The sequence below is a fragment of the Dipodomys ordii genome, unplaced genomic scaffold (assembly GCF_000151885.1).
Source record: "Dipodomys ordii isolate 6190 unplaced genomic scaffold, Dord_2.0 Scaffold25, whole genome shotgun sequence".
Classification (NCBI taxonomy): domain Eukaryota; kingdom Metazoa; phylum Chordata; class Mammalia; order Rodentia; family Heteromyidae; genus Dipodomys; species Dipodomys ordii.
The window spans coordinates 21,725,522-21,741,573 of record NW_012267241.1 but is presented as its reverse complement, the minus strand read 5'-3'; the positions used below and the strand labels follow the sequence as shown (position 1 = coordinate 21,741,573).

The following is a 16,052-nucleotide window of genomic DNA, read 5'->3' as shown; positions in this document are numbered from 1 at the left end:
AGCAATGACAGGACCAAACAATCTGGCATAAATCCCATAGGCCCTTCCTGGAAAGGATAAGCTCCACAGATCAGCATAAAGTAGCTCCTTAGAAACATAATCTGCCTGAGAATTGACTCAGGCTCTTCTCCTGTCACTCCCTGCCAGGATCCCCGGATGCTGCTATCCTGCATCGATTTCAGATACATCACTGATGTGCTGACAGAGGAGGAGGCCTACGGTGAGTCCTGGGGGGGCCGTGGAGGCCAAAACTCCCTAGCACTGACCATGGCTCACACACAACAGGCTCGAGAGCATCAAGTGACACTTTTTCTTCTTCTTTTCAGAAATACTGCAGAAAGGTCAAGTTGGCAAAAAAGAAAGAGGTGGGTAAATTGAAAGGTTCCTTCCATGTTTGTGCTACCAGTGTCCAATTTTCAGGGTCCCTGGTTTCCATGGGTACCCCGTCATGCTTCTTGATGCCCTGTGCTAAGCAGCTAGACCTCACACTGCGTGGGTCTGAGTAAAGACACCACTTGGGGGTGACTTCTGCTGCGGGAGGGGGGTGGGCTTGTGCACTTCAGTCACTGTTTACAGGAGGTTTGGTTTTAGGGTTTGTGATAAGGCAGGGCCCTGGGGAGCGGGACATTCAGAGAATATTCTGGTCACCTGTCCTTGACACCTCCAGAGGCTTGGACAAGGGACAGAGTGTGTATGTTAGCCACCCAGCGAAGAGCTGGATTCTGTGTGACACAATGTAGCTATAGGCAATTCTAATTCCGCAGTTCTCTAGAAAGTGCCAGATGTTGACAAATGTTATGTCTTCCAGAAAAGCAAATGCTGACACATGGTTACCCCGCCTATACCACGTCGTGCGCCTGGCTGGGGTACTCGGACACCACGCTGAAGCAGGTGTGCTTTCTAACAGGTTTTGCTAAAGGGAGACAAGAAAATAGGTTTTCCTTCTGTACTCAGGGCTCCCTCCACTATTACCGTGCATCACTTTAGATGTATGGGGTTTTCCCATACTACCAACTACGTGCCCTGCAATTTAAGTCAGTTTCCACACTGTCTCCCTGGTATTAGAGAAGACCACATAGAGTAAGGACTCTGCATCGCCACTCTGCCCTGTATCAGATCTAGTCTTGCAAGTCCCAATTGTGACCAGAGTGTTGATCAACCAGCTAGAAAGCAGAAGGTCCCATATAACACATCCCCTTCATTTGCTAGAAACAAATTTTCAGAAGCCAGGAAAACTTTTTTTTAACCTTTACAGTGTATGTTTTTGTTAGTTGTGGGGCTTGAACTCAGGTACTGAGCTGTTCCTGAGAACTTTTTGCTCAAGGCTAGTGCTCTACCACTTTGAGCCACAGCAGCACTTCTGGTTTTTGAGTAATTAATGGGAGATAAGAGTCTCTGGGGACCTTTCTGCCCTGGCTGACTTCAAAGCATGATCCTCAGATCTCAACCTCCTGAGTAGCTAGGATTACAAGTGTTAGCTGCCAGTACCCAACTCAGAACAGCCAGGTAGAGGAGGTAGGATGGAGGGGAATGTGTGAGCAGGCCCAACAAGCATCACGTGTTCACCAGTCTTGGAGCTCTCTGAGCTCTGTCCTTTGGGATTCACTGTCATTGTCTATCACCTCAACCTTCAGCCCTTCTTCTCTCTCTAGAGTCTGAGGGTGAGAGTTCCAACCCCTTTATCATGGCTTGGTTTTGATGATCAGCTATTAAAGGGCCCCTTTTAGGGTCATCTTTTTGGAATACAAAAGACACTTGTGATTCAGGATATTATAAGAGTTATAGGATCTATGCTCTAGGAAATACTGTGAGGAGGTAGAGTGTGTGTGTGTGTGGCAGGGGGAGGGAGGTACATCAAATATATATGTCCCTATGGCGCACCAGCTTCATATTGCTCCCTTTCTGGGATTTACTATTTCATCACCAGCCTCTCTATATCAATTTGGGCCCAAGGCCTCCTTCTGATAGTGCTTACACACGAGTAGAAGTGTAGCCATTGACACCCTGCCACCTCAGTTCTGACTTAATGAGTCCCACATTGCTCCCTGGAAGGCGACAGCTTAGTATTTGAGTTTCAGGCAGAGGCAGCCATGCAGTATTGTCCAAGTCACTTATTCATGCAGCACCTCGGCTTCCTCCTGTGAGAAGTAGGGAAGTAACACCCCACATCATGAGATGGTTCTAAGGATTCAGATGAAAGTTTAGGTTATTACACTACAGCTGGCTCATGGCATGCAATCAGTGTATGGCTCACTTACTACTCTTCACTACATTGAGCATTTTTAGACTGAGGGCCTCACTCAAGCCAGGCAAGCACTCGACCTTTGAGACAGACTGGTTTCTGCTGTTATTTTTACATCCATTAGTTATGTGGACATCACAAAAAAATCTTAGCTTAAAAAAATTTTAAGCTAGGGAGGTGGCTCAGTGGTTGAGTGTTTGCCTTGCATGCATGAGGCCCTGTGTTGGATTCCTCAGTACCACATAAGCAGGAAAAGCCAGAAGTGGCGCTGTGGATCAAGTGGTAGAGCGCTAGCCTTGAGCTGAAGAACTGAGCGACAGCGCCCAGGCCCAGAGTTCAGGCCCCATGACCAGCAATAAATAAATAAATAAAAATATTTTAAGAAGAGGGATAGTCATGTTGTGACAATGAGAAAATTGGTTCCCATAGAGATGAGAAAAGAAGAGTGATAGTCTGTTGGCTAAGCTGATTCTGTTCTCAGGAACACATGGTTGTTTCCTCTGGTTTATGCTTTGACCATAATGTTAGTTAGTGAAACCCATCAGAAATGACTGAGGTACCTTCAGGCTAGGGTTGCTCCATGCGTGTGACCATGTGTGTGATGAGATGTGTACTCTTTCCCCACAGCTCTGTGCAGCTGCACTGAAGGATGGCTGGACCAGGTAAGTTATGTGTGTAATAATGGACTTGACCTTCCCAGGGAGCAGCATGATGAGACTCAGCAGTGAAACAGCACCAGCAAAGCCAGGAACAATCTGGTGTGTAGGGACTTGGACATTCACCATAGGCCAGGCTCAAGAGGACATGTAAGTGCTCCTTAGAATCCCCGACCATCACAGATGAAAGGGGCTTTGAAGAGCCTCTACTTCAAGCACTATTTAAAATTAGAAACCCCTTCTTTAAGATCAGTAACAAGCATTGATTCAGCAAGACCCCAGAGGCAGCCAACCTGACTGTGAGGAGTGGGATCCCATGGCACAAGGGCTCTTATCTTCAGTATTGTGAAGCTTTTGCTTCCCTGTAACTTTTAGCTACCATTCTTCTTCATGGAGTTTCTAGAAGCCAGGTCTTCCCTTCCCGCTCACTGGCTACGTGCTGTCTAGAATGACTGCCTGCATTCCTCCCTTGTCTCCTGTATGTAGGTGTAGACCCTCTGGGTGTACTGTTGGTGGTCATGACCCCAAATCCTGGTGCAGTACAGGTCTCTGAGGGATCCTCTTGTGTCTTGACCTAGTGTCACCAGGCTTCCTTCCTTACTTGTAATCAGGGTGGCCACTGGTCCATCTAACCCACTCTGTGAAGCATCAGTGTCCCTGTCATCTAGGAACTTAGCAGTAGTGCAGAGTCTGAGACCTATCCCTGAATCTGCTGTCTTGGAGTCTATATTGTAACCCTTTGAGCAGTTTGTGGATATCATAGTATTGATAGGCATTGAATTCTTTTTTTTTGGGGGGGGTCCGGTAGTGGGACCTGAACTCAGGGCCTGGGCGCTGTCCCTCAGCTCTTCAGCTCAAGGCTAGCGCTCTACCACTTGAGCCACAGTGCCACTTCCGGCTTTTTTTCTTTTTGCTTATGTGGTGCTGGGGAATCGAACCCAGGGCCTCAGGCATGCAAGGCAAGCGCTCTACCACTGAGCCACCTTCCCAGCCCTAGGCATTGAATTCTAACTCTGGCCACATAAAGGGTTGAGGAGCATGAAGGGGCAGCACATAGCAGAGGAAAGAGGCATTGGTTTCTGATAGAATTATAATCCAATCTTGCCTTTCCCCCTCATTCCCTACAGTATTCTCTGTGGGGTCTTGGGCAAATCTTCAGCATCTCTGAACCCCATTTTTTCTCTCTATGAAATGGAAATAATAGTAACTCCTGTTTCTAATAGTAGCTCCTTGCCATGCCTGACAAGGACCAGTACAGGGTATGTTCAAAGCAAGTATTTAGAGTGCTGGCTTCCTGCCCTTTCCTCAATCCTAGAGAGGCTGGAGCAGTTACATCTGAAAAGCTCCAGAAAGACTTCATGGGCCTCCTAGCTCAGAAGCCTGGAATGGCATGCAGAGCCTGTGGCTAGCTACTCTCCTTCCAGTGCCACACATCTAGGAGATGAAACTCCCACCTGGTGTAGATTTTTTGAGGAAGGGCTTAATGCTGAGAAGGAAGAGAAGGCAGTAGGTGAAGTGTATGTGTGTCCATCTGTCTGTGTGTCCCACAGCCAATGCTTGTGAGGAAGAGTAGTTGAGTGTTTAGGAATGCAGAGTAGCAGCCAGTGGCCACTGCTAACTCAAGTGCAGCCTTGACAAGGATTGTTCTGGGGGGTGGCTGGTAAAGGAGGGGGCAAACAGGGGGCACATATATACAGCCCTCTTGTTCCTTCTGCAGGTAACAGTGCTCACACTTTCATGTGCACAGGGAACATGTGCAGAAGCCAATATCTCAGGGGCATTGTAGGACGTGTACATTAACTAGGGAGCTTTCAGAAAGTGGCCAGATATGTGTAGGAGTCCTCTGTAGGGAGCACCCAGCACCAGTCTGCTGCTCTTCAGTATGTAGCCAAGGCCCTTCTCTCCCTGAGGTCAGGCCCTTCATCCTGGGAGTGGTCTTCCTGTGAGGCTCATTGAAGACAGAGCCCTCTGTGGGAAGGCCTGTTATATGTAGGCCTTTACAAACCACAGTGGATTCAGGATATAAGTGGGTAACACCAGACATACCTTGTCAGCTTGCTGACCCCTAAGCCTGCGCTTTTCTGACTGCAGTCTTTTAATTTTTTGTTGCTTTTTAAAACACAGCAAAAACACAGGTAACTGTATTAAACTCAGTTAAAAATTCCTATATTCCTGTATTCCTCATCCCTCCAGCAAGTAAGAGACTTCGTTGCCTTGAAACTAACTAAATACAAGCAGTCCACAGGTTTACTATCAAGTGACTTGTCTAAAGATCAAAGGAGAAAGAGCAAGAGGTTACTGGGGCAGTCTGTGAATCATTAACAGATACAGCAACTTTTTCAGAAAAGCTAGGTGTTTTTGCCAAGTCAAAGAACAGAGCCAATCCGGACAATGGTGACTCACACCTGTAATCATAGCTTCTCAGGAGGCCGAGATCTGGAAGCCAGCCCAAGGCAGGAAAGTCAATGAGATTCTTATTGCCAATAATCCACCAAAATGCTGGAAGTGGAACTATGGCTCAAGATAGAGCTTTTAGTCTTGTGTGATAAAGCTCAGGGATAGTGACCAGGCCTGAGTTCAAGCCTCAGGACTGGCACAAAAATAAAAAAAGGGATCTAAACTAACCAGCCAAATGTGATTACAGGTTTAAAGTAAAGGTTGGGGCTGATCTCCAAGATGACATTCGTAGATGCCGCCTCATTAGAGACATGATTGGACCAGAGAAGATTTTGGTAAATAGTCTCATATTCTCTCTCACCACCTCTCACATGCAACCTTGCATGAAGCCTTTTTGGGGGGAGATGGATGGGGTACTAAACTCAGTGCCTTGTGCATGTTAGAAGAGTGTTTTACTACCCAGCTTATATCCCCCAACCTGAGGTCTTATCTAGAGTCAAAATAAATTCATGTCAAGCAAGCTAGAATATTAGAAGTTTTTAAAATGTACTGTCATACAATAGGTGAACTCAAGCAACTTTGTACACTGGCAGTTTTTATTCTTGCTAACATGGATAAACCTGAACAAACAGACCTACCGTTAGTGCTCTGCTATCTCAGTCACTAACCTTCCTAACCCTGCCATCAGGTGGATCAGGCAGTATGTTTCAGAGAGCCTTTATTGAAGAAGTATTGAAGCTTTTGCTGATATGTTAAAGATTTGTCATTTATGTCTGTAGTTGTGTGTGTGTGCGCGTGCATGTGTGTGTGTGTGTGTGCATGCGCACGCGCTGCGGCATGCGTTGGTTTTTTCCACTCATGGCTGGTATTCTATCATCTCCAGTTCTAGCTCTTTGCTGGTTAGTTAGCTCTTAGACTCTCATCCAACCTTGACTCACTTAGCTTTTAGACTCTCACCCAACCTTGATTCTCAAATTCTACTCCCTTGAGTAGCTAGGATTATGATAAAGTGTGAGCCACTGGTGCCTGGTCTGAGAGTAAATATTTATGGAAGTTATTACACACAAAATATTTTCATATAGCAAGTCACATCAGATGTTTTTATGAAGGTTGTTTTTTTTTAAAATGAGGCTTACTCAGAAGTTCCATTATTTATAATATACATTAATACTACTTTTGCTTCATGAGGTCATCCTTGTCCAAATAATTTATGATAAAAATTGATTCTGAGTCTACTATCTCTGGTTCTCAGTGTCCTGTGAGGAAGTTCTCACCACTTAGTGGGTTATAGATACTTGTTTTCTTGTCTGTCTTGTCCAAGTGTGGTAAGGCTAATGCCATTGGGATGGGGGCCCTCTCTCCAGCTCTGCATACCCAGCTTTGACTTCCAGGCAGGATGACAAAGCAGAGCCAGGGCCTGAAGGGCAAGGCCTGAACTTGAATTTATCATTTCCTGGACTTACTGTTACTTCTCTACACCAGGGTTTTGTTAATCTGTAAAATGGATTCTTGTGTGCCTCCTCATGGGATTATGATTAAGTATCAAAAGCAACAAAATCTGTTAAGTGCCTGGTAGAGTAGGTGCTTCACTCAGTAGTATTTATTAATATGTTAGATACATGGTGGACAATGGTCAATAAATGACTGGTAATTCAGTATTGACTGAGCATATGATTCAAAATGCAACAAAATGGTTCCAAGAGAATCTTGCACTGCACAAAACCTTATGGGAAGAGGCCATCTTAAGTGCAGGCCGGTCCTCAGCTCCAGGAGAGCAAGCACTTATTGCTCATTCCAGGGTACTTCCAGACTTCACAGTGATTCACAGAACCACTTTCATCTCCCCTAGAAGACAGAACCTGAAGGCAGAGTTCTAGTCTTAATGGCTACACTTTGGTTCCTTTCATTCAGGCAGTAGGCTAGGCCTTAGCAGTCAATGACAGAGTAACAGCATTTTCTCCCTGGGAGCAACAGCTCTACAGTGAAGTGAAGGGTTTGAACTTGCAGATGATGGATGCCAACCAGCGCTGGGATGTGCCTGAGGCAGTGGAGTGGATGTCGAAGCTGGCAGAGTTCAAGCCATTGTGGATTGAGGAGCCAACATCCCCTGATGACATCCTGGGGCATGCCACCATTTCCAAGGTACAGAGACTACCACTTATGCTGTCTCAAACATGTAGTTATTTAATTTTCCAACATGGTCATGGCAGACCCCAAAATTCCCTCGCCAGTACCTTTTACATTTTCTGCTCAAGTAGCTGAAATAGTCGTGAGTTGGGCCTAAAACAACAGTTGTAGGGTGGCCATCCTTTTACCCACTTACTCCCATTTGTCAGACACACAGTAAGTTGCTAAAAGTTGAAAGGCTACTACCAACTCCAAGATGAATAGACATGGTTACCCTAGTACAGCATATTTAAGTATAAACAGTCCCTGACTGGTGCTGCATGATCTTTATGATGGTGCAAAGGTGCGAGGCATTCAGAAGAATCTACACTCCACGTTTTGAATGGAGAGTTCTGGGTTAGTGGTATGCAGTGCAGTATTTGCTGCCATGCCCAGTGGAGGCAAGCATGTACCACAGCTCACAGCCCTGCAACTACAAGGGGGAAGCACCTGTACTCTACAGTGTGCTGTTAAGCTAGAGTGTTTGGTAGGTTGGATGTGTTAAATGCATTTTCTACCTAAGACCTTTTGATCTTACAGTGGGATGATCAAGACATAGCCCTATGTAAACTAAAGAACATCCTGTACTTTATTCGCCCACAGAAAACCAAAAAAGCATGCATTTCCTCTGCTTGATCCCAAAGAAAAGGTTCCTTAACAGATGTCAGGATCAGGCCTCCCAAGGAAAAAGTTGCCTGTTTCCAGGGAGGCTTGAAACAAATTCATACTAACTGGGGGCCACTTTCTGCCTTCAGGAAGCACCTGCCACATCAGAACATCTTGAGACCCCTTCTTCCTGTGTAGGCCGGCTCCCTGCTCAGGTTTACAGCACTGAATGGGTTATTAGTAAGAAGAACTGTAACTTCCAGGTTTTCATCCCCAACCCACAGAGAGATCTGTAGGAAGCCATTGTGAGCCAGAAGCTACAGGACGAGACTACAGGCTACAGGGAATCAAGGCAGAGACTAGTTACAGAATTTGAATATGCAATAGCATCAGACCACAGTGGTCCAGAAAAGCCATCTCTACACTGACTGGCCTACTTCTGGCTCCAGAGCCTCATCCCTTTCCTTGGACACATAGGTAGCCAACTTTGCCTCTGATGCCCTTCCATCGGATAACCAAGGACATTGTGTCCTTGGCTTAGTACATTTTTGGCTACTAGTCAAAGTCCTGCCTCCCTGGGAACATTTTCTCCCTAAGCTGACTTTGCATAGCCATACTCACCCCATTAGGAATTGATCTTAAAACTTTAAGTCTGAGTTCCAAGTTCTGTGAGGATGGAGGTCAGGGGCCAATCTGTGTACAATCTGTCAGATCCTTTTTGGAGCCCGAGTCTAAAGATTGCCCTCCACTCCCCACTTACAGCCTTGCTGGAAAGGAAACACGGATATTTGGAGCAAAGACAAATAAGTAAGAAAGCCAGGACACTGAGTGTTGAATGCCCTGGTCAGAAGCTCAAGAAGGGAGGACAGATATGGGCTTGGCCAGCAGGAGGTGGCCCGGTAGAGTCTAAAGGTGACTCTAAAAAATGCGACACTACAGGCTTATTTAGACAAACTGAACCTACTTAGTCCCACTTGCCTTTGCTCCTTGTTTTGTGTTTTGTGGTTTGGTTTTAGTTGTACTTGGGATTGCCCCCTTGGGCTTTGCACTTATGTGCGTCCTACCATCAAGCTATATATCACTTTGGATTTAAAAAAGAAACATCATCTAGAGCTGCACCTTAGTGTTTTTGAGATAAGGTCTTACTACGTAGCTTGGAGCACTTCATCTTCCTGCCTCCTGTGTGCTGGGATTGTGAGTGTGCACCACCATACCTGGTTCCTTGAGAGTTCGAGAAGAGTTGTTGGACCATATTGAATGCTTTGGGCCTGCACCACTTGACCTCTGCCCACCTGGAGTCTCCTTGGAAGCTCTTCTGGGGTTTGACCCGCAGAGGTTTTGTATACATGGTGGAGGCTCAAGGAACAGGCAGCAGGTGAGCCAAAACAGCAGGTCCAGGCCAGTACCCAGAGGAGACCCAAGGGGATGCAGAATGCATTGGGAAAGCAGCAAAGAGGTAGCACCTGAGGCCAGTTGGTGGGTTCTATTTCTAAGAACACAGCCCAGCAGAGGGAGCCATTATGGATTTTCAAAGGAGGGAATGACACAGTAGTCATTCTATGTCTAGCACTGTGCCTGACTCAGAGTGGTAGCTCTTAGCACCACTGATGAGAAGGAAGACCAGGCAGAGGCTAAAGATGCCTGGGGAGGTGAACGATGGAGTCAGTCCAGTGGACGCTGGGAGCCGCCTGGCCCCAGGTGACAAGTTAGTGAGTAGCTTTTCAGGGTCAGTAGAGAGGTCACAGAGACCAGCATTGACGATTCTAGCACTACACTGGGTGAGTTCATCCGGTGAGCAATGGTCTGTCTTCAGTCACCATAGAGCTGGAAGAGTGAATAGAGGCTTGGGAAGGTCTAGAAGAACTATTACAGGAAGACAAAAAGAAGGGAAGAAAGGGTGTTGAGCTTCAGGAAGCAGTAAGTGGAGGCTGGACTCCATGCCTCCACATTGGCCACTTTTTTTTTTTTTTTTCCAGTTGTGGGGCCTGAACTCTGGGCTTGGGTGCTGTCCCTCAGTTCTTCAGCTCAAGGCTAGCACTCTACCACTTGAGCCACAGCACCACTTCCAGCTTTTTTCTTTTTGCTTATGTGGTGCTGAGGAATTGAACCCAGGGCCTCATGCTTGCGAGGCAAGCACTCTACCACTGAGCCACCTTCCCAGCCCCGCACATTGGCCACTTCTGCAGTGGCCATGTTTTTTTCCCAGTCGCACACCAATGTGCAGACCCTGGATAGTAGGAGGGGGTCTGTGGAGCTGTGGCCAGGAAGGGAGCAATGGTAGCACGTGAGCAGTGTGTGTCTCCCTCCGTAGCCACAGGCAGCCGGCCACGTGCACAAAGCCCCCCAGACATCCTTCTGCCGGGCTTTACACGTTGAACAGCAGGGATGTTTCCTTCTTCAGCTATAAATATAGTGTTTAAACATTAGGAGCTGCTGTCCGCACGTTAAGAAAAGTAACAGCAGCTTGCTTCCTTTGTAGGCACTGGCTCCACTAGGCATTGGTGTCGCCACAGGAGAACAGGTGAGTGATTGACCTGTCTGTCACAGGCTGGCCACTTAATAGAGGATGTGCATTTGGCTTCATCACCTGTTGCATTTTGTTTTTATCATCGTAGCAATTGGCAGGCTGGGGATGTGGCTTAGTGGTAGAATGCTTACCTGTAAGGCAGAAGGCCCTTGAGCTCAATTTCCAGCACTGGGGTGTGATGGGGCAGGACAGTTGATTAAGATCTAGTCAGATCTAGCTTTTAAAAAATGAGGCTTTTTCTACAGTACATGACTCAAGTCATTGGTTTTGTTTTCAGTATAGAATCAAAATTGACAAGGCAGTAATTTAAAGTTACCATTGCATGAACATACATGGCTTTAACAAGGCTAGCTTCTAGTAGGAACTGACATGGTGGCTCACTTTTTATGCTTCTAAACTAAGTGCCTGGTGCCAACAGCTCACGAGCATACGTGTGAGGGACAGCTTTCCCAGCCAAAGGAGCAGCAGTACTGCTCAGTCACAGTCCCATTTGTCACTGTGCTGCCTGCTCATCACTGTCAACAATTTCATCTAGAGGCTCCACTTTACCTCCCACTCATCAATGATGTGACAGTTACTCCCTCAGAAATACTGAGCTGGTGTGACTTCCACCTGACTCACGCTGTCACATCTGCCGATGAGCAAAGAAGTGGGTGCAAAGTTCCTGCCTGCTCTGTCAGGGGCCACCACCTCATGCTTACTGAGAACACAGAGGAATTAGTCCCAGCTTCCCCAAGGCTGCTGTGAGAAACACCTGGCCAGGAATTGCCCTGCTGCTGGGTTCAGGGGTCCTGAAGGCCAAAGGCTCACTCTTGTTGGTGTTATTTTTTATTGTATTTCCAGTGTCACAATAGGGTGATATTTAAGCAACTCCTACAGGCAGATGCCCTGCAGTTTCTCCAGATTGACAGCTGCAGACTGGGGAGTGTCAATGAGAATCTCTCAGTTTTACTGATGGCCAAAAAGTTCGGAAGTAAGGCTGAGTAGAGGCTGTCAGCCAGGCCTCCCGCCCTCCCCTCCCTCGCTGCCTGTGATTCCCTTGACGCGCTTTCCATGTTGATTTTTTTCTAACTCTTGTAGTCCTAATCAAGGAATCTTGGGGGATCTGCATCCTAGAATTTCTTTACTAAATATTAATGATCTAATAATCTGTAAGCATGAACAAAAACTACAGGGTTACTACATTTGGAATAAAACAAGAATGTCTTTCTTCTAGTTCCTGTCTGCCCCCATGCAGGTGGTGTTGGCCTCTGCGAACTAGTGCAGCACTTGATTATATTTGACTTTATATCAATCTCTGGAAGCCTAAAAAACAGGTGAGTGATATGGCACTAGCTCACTTTACTGTACTAGCATCCCTTAAGCCAGCCAGATCTTTGAAAACTCCTGCTTTCAAGAGCAAATATACAACCCAATGCACTGCTGAAAGGGCCTAAAGAATACTAGCTTCCACTTGGGTGCAAGTCCCTGTAATCCTAGCTACTCAGCAGGCTAAGATCCCAGGATCTCAGTGTGAAGCCTGCCTGCACAGACAAATCCAAGAGACTCTTACCTCCAATTAACCAGCAAAAAGCTGAAAGTGGAGGTATGACTCAAGTGACAGAATGCCAACTGTGAGCAAAAAAGCCAACAAGAATGTGGGTCCTTGAGTTCAAGCCCCATACCAGCACCTTCCTCCTCCCCAAATAGGATACTAGGGGCTCATGCCCATAATCCTAGTTACTTATAAGGTTGAGAGCTGAGGATCATGGTTTGAAAACCAGTTGGGGAAGAATAAGCACATGAGAAGATTCTTATCTCCAGGTAACTAACAAAAAGCCCGAAGTTGAACCAAAGTTCAAGTGATAAGAGTACCAGCCCTGATCAAAAGAAGCTGAGACAGAGCACCAGGTTGTAAGTTCAAGCCCCAGTACTGGCATACACAACAACAACAAAATACCCACTAGCTTCCAAATTAAGTAGACCCAATGGTGTTCAACTAGACTCAGGCTGTACATATAGACGAGTTGGTTTTGCTTCAGCTTTTCTACATAAGGCACTTAAAGGACCCACCAGAGCAGTAGTCCTTCCTACTAGAAGGCTGGGTTCTTGGTAGCTGACTAACTGCTTTGTATGCTAGGGCTATGATTTCTACCCAGAACTTCTCCTGCAACCAGCTTTTTCCAACTTTCTACAGCCTGGCTTTCATCATGCCTGTTCTGCATTTCGTTCAGATCTCTTCCTGATACTAGAGGCTCCCATTATATGCCTCCACAGCTTTATTTAACTAATTCCACTTCATTTCTTAACATACTGCAGGTGAACCAACTTACCACTCCTCCCTCCCTCCTTAGGGACCAAACCAAGGATCCTTCACATGCCAGGCCAGCAATCTACCACTGAGTTACACCTTACATCCTCAAGCAGATATTAAACTGGCAGTCTCCTGGGGGAGACAGCACATGTGTGGCTTGATTTGTCTCCTGGAATTGTCACAAAAGGCTCATAAATAACATACTGAGGAAAAGTAAATACCTACTTCAAGAAGAGAAATGGGATGTGAAGGCACATAGAAGGCTTCAGTTGGTAGTGAGATAGGTGCTTGCTTTTAATATGGCTTACCTATTCTTATACTGTAAGTTGAAGAACATTAGATTGGAAAGGAAACCTAACTCCATCCTGGAGCTACCATTAAATTATTTGATTCCACTTGAGTCTAAACCTGTTGGATTGGTGGAAGATGAAGGTTGTGACTAGATAACCTTTTTCACTTGCAGTGAATCCTGATCCTAGAGTGAAGAAAATGTTTCTAGGTTTTTGGTTTTCCCCTCCTTTGTTTCTGCTTTCATGCTAACAGGGGTCCCATCAAGCTCAGAGTCCTGCAGGTCTGCAGGGATGAGGAGCATCACCCTGTGGCAGCTCAGGACACCAGGTTCATGTGTGCTGGCCGCAGAGCAGTGTTCTTGTACATGTAAAACCACCACACTGACCTCAGGTGCAGTCAGACCTCAACTTGGCTTTGCCATTCCCTCTGCATAGAACGCCAGTTTATCTTTCAACCCCACCTGTGCAATCCCAAGTCACACCGTTCTTTCCAGGTGACATATAGCACATGAAGTCAGTGGCCTGTGATCATTCAAACCATGACGCTCTTGCCAGTCTTGTACATCCCTGGCACCAAGCATGTATACTACTTGTCACAGCTATTTGTACCAGGGACTAAAAGACACAAGGTTGGGGATAGTGGCACACATCTGTATTCTCAGCTACTTGGAAGCAGAATAAGGTGGTAGTCTGAGGCCAGTTTAGGAGGGGAAAAAAATAAAATGAAGAAACAATAAAATGAAGACAAGGTGCAGTAGAACCTTTTCAAGATCCTGAGTTGTGTCCACTAACATATAGAATCAAGTATGGCTAGGTACTGGTGGCTCACATCTATAATCCCAGCTACTCAGGGGGCTGAGATCTGAGGATTGCAGTTTGAAGCCAACCCAGGCAGGAAAGTCCTTGAGACTCTCATCTCTAATTAATCACTCAAAAAAGCCAAAAGTGGAGCTATGCTCAAGTGGTCCCAAGCAAGAAGAATGGAGACAGTGCCCAGATCCTGAGCTCAATCCTCAGGACCAACACCAAAAAGGAAAAAAGAATCAAGTTATGTTACCTGTCCCCATAATCTACCTGACCACAAAACTAAAAGGCTGCTGACAGAAGTTGAACCAATTGACATGATTAAACCCTGTGCTTTTCATCCAAGTCATGTGTATAGTTTCAAGGGACCTCATTTAGCAGTTTAATCCATCCAACCTGCCCCCAAAGGCACCCAAATAACCTGGTATTTATGGACTCTGAGTCGGCACATACAAAACCTTGTGGACAAAGGACTTCCTGGTTCCTGTCTACATTTCTATGTACAGATGAAAGCATCTCAGCTACAAAGAGGTCAAGGACTTTGCATAGAAATAAGTGCAATCATAGCTAAGCCTTTATGTCAGTACCCCTCCCCCTCCCCTCCCTCCTGCCCCACGGCCTTTCACTGAAGTGCTGGGGACTGAAACCAGGGCCTCATGTGTGCTAGGCCAATAGTGCACCACTGAGCTATAATCCCTCCCCCATTCCTTCTGGGCACTACTGTTTGTGTGTGTGTATGCGCGCGCTGGAGCTCCAACTCAAGGCCTAGGCACTGATTCTGAGTTACTTTGCTCAAGGCTTGAGCCACAGCTCCACTTGTGTTTTTAAGAGTCTACCCAGGTTGGCTTTGAACTGCTATCCTCAGATGTCAGTCTCCTAAGTAACAAGGATTACAGGTATGAGCCACCAGTACCCAACTCACTCTCCAGCTTTTAACAGCAGCTCAGATACTACCTAACTTTAGGCAATGTTGCCCTACTGTGGTTCCTTCCTCCAGGATGTGTGAATACGTGGACCACCTGCATGAACATTTCAAGTATCCAGTGATAATCAAGCAGGCTTCCTACATGCCTCCTAAGGTAAGCGGGGGCTCGGGACACCTTGTAGACAGACATGCTACCAGCCACCCCTGTGCCTAAAACACAAGAACATGTGGCTCTTTAGTAAGTCTATATGAATTTAAGGCCCGAGGGTCAAAGCTGAGGCCTTAAAACATCCCTCCTGGTGGGCACTAGTGGCTCACCCCTGCAATCCTAGCTACTCTGAAGGCTGAAATCTGAGGATTAGTTGGCTGGGCAGGAAAGTATGTTAGATTTTTATCTCCAATTGAGAAGAAAAAAAAAAGCCAGAAATGGAGCTGTGGCTCAAGTTTCAGAGCACTATCCTTGAGCAAAAAACTCAGGGAAAATGCCAAGGCCGTGTGTTCAAGCCCCAAGACCTGCACCAAAAAAAAAAAAAAAATCCACATTCTGGAGGGGAAAAAAAACCCAAACTATACCTGGCACCATTTATAAGTTAGTGATCCTAAAAGGTTTGACTTCAACTGTGTAATCTGGGCCATTTATCCCATTTTCCTTCAGATGACAGCTTATTTTCATCAGCTATCAAAGGAAGTTTGATTACTTTGGTAATTTTTGGTAATCTTGAGTAGGCAATTGAGTGTAGCCTTCTGCTCTTTCAGACAATCTGAGTTTCTTAAATATGGAGCTGTCTGGCTGATTTTTGAACATTTCTAGTAGCAGGGAACAAATAGGCATTTTTGTCCCCTGTAGTCATTACCATCATCCATCCACTTGATGTCTTTGCTAGGCTGCTGGCTATTCCACAGAAATGAAGGAGGAATCAGTGCAGAAACACCAATACCCACATGGTGAAGTCTGGAAGAAACTCCTCCCGGCTCAGGAAGATTAAGTGTTTGGCCCAAATGCCTCTCTTTTTATCTCTTAAATGAAGACTTCAAACTTCATCCTTCCCAATTCAGAAAAACATCATGTTAGCCTCATGAATCAGCTCATTGTGATTACTTTGAAAACATCAATACAGGCCAGGTGGCTCATGCCTGTAGTCCTAA

At 46.0% G+C, this 16,052-nt stretch overlaps 1 protein-coding gene across 1 annotated transcript in view; it reads left to right on the top strand.

The window, feature by feature from the left end:
• The window catches only part of Enosf1 (enolase superfamily member 1), a 31,409-nt gene extending 15,357 nt beyond the window's left edge, over nucleotides 1–16,052 (top strand). Inside the window, exons 6-16 of the mRNA XM_013014900.1 lie at nucleotides 148–220; nucleotides 327–365; nucleotides 809–891; nucleotides 2,870–2,904; nucleotides 5,543–5,630; nucleotides 7,303–7,437; nucleotides 10,547–10,588; nucleotides 11,438–11,567; nucleotides 11,811–11,910; nucleotides 14,979–15,060; nucleotides 15,791–16,052. Coding sequence (XP_012870354.1) covers nucleotides 148–220; nucleotides 327–365; nucleotides 809–891; nucleotides 2,870–2,904; nucleotides 5,543–5,630; nucleotides 7,303–7,437; nucleotides 10,547–10,588; nucleotides 11,438–11,567; nucleotides 11,811–11,910; nucleotides 14,979–15,060; nucleotides 15,791–15,892 — 909 coding nt within the window. The 3' untranslated portion in view covers nucleotides 15,893–16,052. The remainder of the gene's footprint in view (nucleotides 1–147; nucleotides 221–326; nucleotides 366–808; nucleotides 892–2,869; nucleotides 2,905–5,542; nucleotides 5,631–7,302; nucleotides 7,438–10,546; nucleotides 10,589–11,437; nucleotides 11,568–11,810; nucleotides 11,911–14,978; nucleotides 15,061–15,790) is intronic.